Genomic DNA, 6,461 nt, shown 5'->3' with positions numbered 1-6,461 from the left:
GTGGAGAACAAAAGGTGGTGGAACCACATGGTGACTCTCTACAAATTGGCCCCCAGACCTGGTGTGTGGGTCAGAGGCAGACAAAGGAAAGCTAAGTGCTGTAGCTGTTAGCTTAGCTTTGTCTCTCAGTCGAGGCCTGTTGTAAACTGTGTGTGTGAGCGTGTAGATAAAGGTACCAGGTTAGGAGAGGATGGTTAGTCTGTAGACTCTGTGTCTGTGTGAGCAAACTAACATCAACTAAACTTTATGGCTGCACAGTAAACTACAACACATTATGGTAATCAAACTCAATGAACGTTAAAGCAAATCCGAACCAACACATTAACAAGGTTAAACCATTGTTTAGCCATATATACAGTAATGCTATGCTACATATGCCCAGTTAGAGTTTGTTACCAGTCCTCAAAGGCAAGAAGAAGGTCCTTCAGTGTGCTGCTTTCTCAGCCTGTTGATGAACCAGGCTGGAAGAAGGTTGTGGTTCTTTGTCCTTGCTGTCCTAGTTGCAGGTTGGAGGAATCCGGTCGCTCCTTTGTTCCTTGACAGTTATCAGCTTGGTGCTAACTAGCCGGTGTGCTCCTGTTGCTCTGAAGATCAGCTGGCAGACTTTGGGTCATACCTGCTGGTGCTCATGAGCTTGGTTCAGGCAGGGCTTTGTGTCGCTGCCATGAAAAGGGTGGCCTGGTCTGGTACAGGCCACACTGAGGCTGGGGCTCTCAGAGGTCCAGAGCCGGGATCAGAGAGAGGTGATCTCTCCTCCGTCCAGGAGAGAGATCACAAAAGAGAGAGAGTGAGAAGGTTCTCTGGATTTGACCTCCGGATTCTACAATATGCCACTCCGTGAGGATGGCAGGAAGTACTCCACCTTTGTATGCTGCAGGGCCTCTGTAACAGCCCAGGAAGCTTCATGTGCATGATGACCAGCATTTTGGGATTTGCTAGTGTTTGCACCTGATGAGGAGACTGTGTTGCTGTGCGTGGAGATGGTGTTTGACAGGCCTTAACTAAATTGGTCCCAGAAAGTCCTTTTTCCTCTTGGCCACATAGTAGATTAGAATGGTGTCTCAACAGACCCCAGTAAAGTTGAGAAGGTTGATTAGGTTAATTATTATTTTTCTTAACTTAAAAAAATCTTACATGTTTCTGTGGATTTCATACTTGACCACTGTAAGGATGAAAACATACTGTATTTACTGTCAAAGCTCAAATAATAGATGTAATCCAATAATTTGTTTCATATTATATTCAAATTATTTTAGCATGTTTCTCATGCAGTGTGTTGTGGTAAATGCACATAAACGGTCAAAAAAGGGCTATAATCACTCACTTCAATAATAATAATAATAATAATAATAATAAAACATTTTATTTATAATGCACTTTTCATTTGGAAATACAACTCTCAAAGTGCAACAGTAAAAAACATAAGACATTAAAAACAACAACGTTCTTCATAATCTGAACAACTCTGTGTAGCGACTTCCTTTAAAAGCTGACGAGCCGTCACTTGTTCTTCTCCATCCATTTTCACATTAACACTTGTGAAAAATAACAAGCCTTCATTTGATGTCTTGTTAACTAATTTGTCTAACAACGACTATGCAATCAACTATTTACTATTTTGATTAATTAAATCTCTGGCGGCCATGTTGACCCTCTCTTCCAATCACAGGCCGTGTTATTGGGTGGTGACCTGCGCATAAAGCACGGCAATAGGCCAAAATGGCGCATCGAGCTACAAACGCAACTAACGACATCTATGTGACCATCAGAGAGTAAAAGGGCCAAGATATGTATCTGAAGTACACTGAGCTAAGTACGTTTTCACCCGAGACCTTGGCCTTTATTAATTCCTTTATTTATTTTTGTGTTTAACCCTAAGCATTGCTTAAAATGAATAAATTGTTCAAATATTCAAATTTTGTTTTACTTTTTCTTTTGACTTCTTGGTCTTCTAACTTTTTGTAATATCATGTGATATCACTGCAGCATAGATTGAAACTGTCCATGTTGTACTGAAAATAATATCAATGTGTGCCGTACAGTACTGAATTTCTACACGTTTAAATATTGACAGGATCGAGACCCCCCAGAATTAGCAAAAAATGTCTCAGATCCCAGAGGTTTAAGGATTGTACATGTTCATGAATTTCTTATGAATAAAGTTTTTGAAAAAAGAAATGACTTTCGCCCACTCAACGATCGCGTTTCAACCCCCAAGGACAGCAAAAACACCCTTAAGAGTTAAATACGTGTTTCATTCCAGCTAAGACTTTTTAGTCTGACGTTGTTGTTTGAGAATTCTAAATCATGGAGCGACTGCTAATATTCACACCTAAAACCAAAGTTTGGGAGGTACATCCCTTTTATCGCTATCTTCTGACGATGGCCACAAACGGCCCGACATCCCAAATGGTTTAATTTTGAAACGCATGAACAGGAAGTAGGTGTTAGTTGTCTGAAACGTCAACTTCCGGTTTTTACCCAATAGCTAGCTTCCGCGCACAGCCTGAGTAACGTTGTTGGACTGAATTACTGTAAATCCCATCTGTCCTGTAGCTGTAGCTGATCTTTAAAGATGAATACGGTTCTATCGAGAGCTAACTCTTTATTCGCCTTCTCTTTGAGCGTCATGGCGGCCTTAACTTTCGGATGTTTCATCACGACAGCGTTCAAAGACAGAAGAGTCCCCGTGGACATCCATGTGTCTAAAGTCATGCTGTAAGGTTCATTGTCGTGTGTAACAGCTGTTGCCTGTCCGCTGTGTGTCCACTTCACTGACTCATCTATGACGTTGCTTTGATGCTCACAATGTGTGGATGCTAACAGCTCCGTGTGTGTAGTCCCTCACACTGCGGGCCTTCCCGCTGCTGGCAGGACAAACCTAGTAGTTTGATACGTACAGTGCTTCAGACTCCGAGTCGGAGCCGTGTTAAGTTGTTTCGTTAACATATTTCAGTCACTTGTTCTCATGCAGGCTCACTAGTCTCAGCCTTTTTGCCATGTTTTAACTTCCACTCTTCCCTCCTCTCCATCCCTGTCTAACAGGAAGAATGTGGATGACTTCACAGGACCCAGAGAGCGCAGTGATCTTGGTTTCATCACCTTTGACCTCTCAGCTGATATCCTTTTGTTGTGCACAGTGCATTTTATTTAGTGACTCCATATCATGTTGTGGTGCCTTTTTTCTTTTCAACAAGCAACGCTGGCGCAGGCAGTGTGGTAGTCTCAGCTGAACCATGTGTGTTTGAGAAGGGCTGCAGCTTTTTGTAGTACATCAGAGGTCATTTTTCAAGATTTTTTTATGGCAATTTTGCCTTTATTGGACAGAGAGCAGTGAAGAGCAGACAGGAAATTGGGAAGAGAGAGAGAGAGAGGGGGGGGGGGGGGGAGGGGGGGGGGGGGGGGGGGGGTGTAGCATGCATCAAAAGGCCCAGGGCTCATCCCCAGGCTGCTGCAATAAGGACTGACCCTTGTGGTGTGCACCCTATCAGAGGACACAGTCAGCAGGTAGAGCTGCAGCAGTGAGATTTTAACGCACTTCAAAACTCTTAGACTCATGACTCAGTCAAATGTGAACACACAGACTTGAAACATATTGAATTATTCAGGCTGAATTTGATCAGTGCCAACAAAGGCTAAAAGCAGAGCAAGTTAGGTGTGGGTTACAACTTGAGCTCCATAGCAACAGCACACCAGCTCATGTCTCCGCAGAGTCAAACTTTCTTTTGTCTTGTTGTTCCTGAGCTTTTCCTACATTTGCAGCCGATTTTTGACTGGAATGTCAAACAGCTGTTCCTCTATCTGTCTGCTGAATACGCCACGAAGAGCAATGTAAGTCCTAGTCAACACACACACAGCACATTGACATTAGACATACAGGCATGTAGTTAGCCTTTCATTAAGAAGTATGAGCAGGTCAGGTGTGCCTGCCTGTGTTTGGTTATGTAAAGTATGTTCTTCACACCAGCATGCATTTACATAAAGAAATAAATGTTTTGTTCAAACGTTCAACTATATGTTTATTACTGAGGTTGTGGTGTGTCAGATATTCTCCGCTCATTAGAAACGCCTCTTAATATATTGCAGTACATCATAGAACGACCTCAATGATAACGTGTGTGTGTGTGTGTGTGTGTGTGTGTGTGTGTGTGTCAGTCCCTGAACCAGGTTGTGCTGTGGGATAAGATCGTCCTTCGCGGTGAGAACACCAAACTGAACCTCAGAGACATGAAGTCCAAATATTTCTTCTTCGATGATGGCAACGGACTCAGGTTCGATGCATTACATGCTCCGATGCAACAATATAAAACTGACCGTGGCCGTTTTTGCACATACATTTATATATTTTGTTGCTTATTTGTATGAATCAGTTTATCGAGCTGCTTCTGAATTCTCACTTATAATTATTACAGTGAGTGTTACACCAAGTTTTGAAAAGAGTAACCATATTCGCGACTTCTTCCAGCTCACCATTGTCCTGTCAGTAGGTCCACACCATTAACACGCCAGTGAATGGTTTTGGTGTACCAAGGAGGTGGAACTTGCACACCATCTGTAGCCAGCAGATACATTTAGCGGTATTTACGTCAAGACTACATGACCAATACCTTGGAGATCCATAAGACGGAGAAGTGATGAATGTCACCAGGTTTACATAAAATCATATTATGTACATGACTGTCCATGCTGCCAATTGTTTGTCAGCTAGGAAAGACGCTGTTTGTTCTGTCTGATGTGTCTGCCGGCAGATTACACTCAGTCTTAGCAGAATCTCAATCGTCAGCATTACACGTTAAGTGGTTCCCCTGACTTGAACAAGGATGCAGCAGTGATGAAGTCTTGCTCTCTCTGTCCCTCTAACCAAGTGTCTGACTTAGATGTGCTCTCAGATGCCGAACTTTGGCACCGATTGGTTCAACATGAATTAGTAGAACCAATATTATTCCGTTTGTATTTTATAAAAAAATATTTTTATAAAGAAATCATGATATTTTTGTCAGTAGCTTCCATGAAATGTGGGGCAATTACTTCTATCATTACCTTAAGTTATTTCAAGCTGGACAATTGGTCAAAACTTTCTTGTAACGTGAAGGCCTGGCATTGTCAGACCTATTCAAAAAGTAGTCTGGAACCTCTTAGTGCGTTTTTGGTTTCCAAAATTCCTCTGGACACAATTGGATAAACCTACAACCAATCAATCATCAATCAATTTTAATTTATATAGTGCCAATTCATAACAACAGTTAACTCAAGACACTTTCAGATACAGCAACAATGATAGCAATTGCAACTATAGTAATAGTACTAATACTACTACTACTACTACTAATAATAATAATCTTAATGGAAAATGACTAATAATAGTAGCGAGCCAAGCAACAACATATATGTTACCATCTCCTGTCGGAAGTCAGTAAAAACTAAATGTGCAGTCGTTTGTTCTTTTAAAGAAAATATACTGTGACAGTCATTTAATACTGACATGATAACATTCCACACCAGCGGCAGCTGTTTTGGTTGTTGAGGGAAAATGCCGCAGATCAAACTCGCCCCATATTAGACAAATGTCAGGGTCAGGTGTGCAGATTTTTGTGGCTCCTAGGTTAGTAACATGGTGCAAGTATTACTACACTGGACAGATGGGACACAACACGTGATATTGGAGTGTAGTGTTTATTTAGTTTATCAGTGTATTTGTGTGTAGTAATAATTTCTTGTATTGATTTGGAGTCACCGTCTCGCATTTCATGGAAACTTTGTCATGGGTCCTTGAAAAGTCATGGCGCCTCATGACAAGTAAATTGAACTTCATGAGTAAAGTCACTGGAGTGGCCCTTTACAGCTTGTGAATCCAATCCAAAGCTTATTTTTTGCATGACTGCATGTTATCTGTTAAGTTTTGTGATTGGCTAACTGTCACATATCTCTTGTCTCCAGGGCCAATAAGAACATCACTCTGACGCTGTCATGGAATGTTGTTCCCAATGCTGGAATCCTACCTCTGGTGGCTGGAAATGGACATGTCAGCCTCCCTTTCCCCGACTCATACGAGAGCACCAGGAGTTATTAGACAGAAACACACACACATCCATTTTCATCACACACTGTGCACTGGTGTTTCCTCAGAGATGTAACAGAATTTTTGGTTTTTAATAAAAGCTGAGACTAGATTATCTGTGTCTTATTAAGGATTTTTAAATGACAAGTACACTGTTCACTCACTCCACATGCATTGATTTCATCCATGATGTAAAAGTGCAGTCCTGTCCACAGTTTCCTGTACTACATACAGTATGTGAAGAACACACTGAAAACAAGACAAAGAAGCTTTTACAGTATACCGTCAGTGTTACCATTTGTTTGACCGTAATAAAGGCTCAAACTATTAATAAAAGAAAAAACCTTAGTAAGAGGAATAAATAATTCCTATTGATAATCCTAATAATAATCAAGGGTTAGTT

General features: G+C 41.3%; 1 protein-coding gene across 1 annotated transcript; it reads left to right on the top strand.

The window, feature by feature from the left end:
* The first annotated feature begins 2,468 nt into the window (after nucleotides 1-2,468).
* Nucleotides 2,469-6,170, top strand: spcs3 (signal peptidase complex subunit 3). The gene is made up of 5 exons (XM_070827909.1): nucleotides 2,469-2,718; nucleotides 3,046-3,121; nucleotides 3,757-3,831; nucleotides 4,156-4,271; nucleotides 5,938-6,170. Exons 1-5 carry the CDS (start codon nucleotides 2,576-2,578, stop codon nucleotides 6,068-6,070), a joined length of 543 nt encoding a protein of 180 aa, XP_070684010.1. The 5' UTR covers nucleotides 2,469-2,575; the 3' UTR covers nucleotides 6,071-6,170.
* The last annotated feature ends 291 nt before the right edge of the window (nucleotides 6,171-6,461 follow it).

This window comes from Pempheris klunzingeri, chromosome 3 (assembly GCF_042242105.1).
Source record: "Pempheris klunzingeri isolate RE-2024b chromosome 3, fPemKlu1.hap1, whole genome shotgun sequence".
Lineage (NCBI taxonomy): Eukaryota > Metazoa > Chordata > Actinopteri > Acropomatiformes > Pempheridae > Pempheris > Pempheris klunzingeri.
The sequence above is the reverse complement of the archived record's forward strand: the minus strand, read 5'-3'. Positions and strand labels throughout refer to the sequence as shown.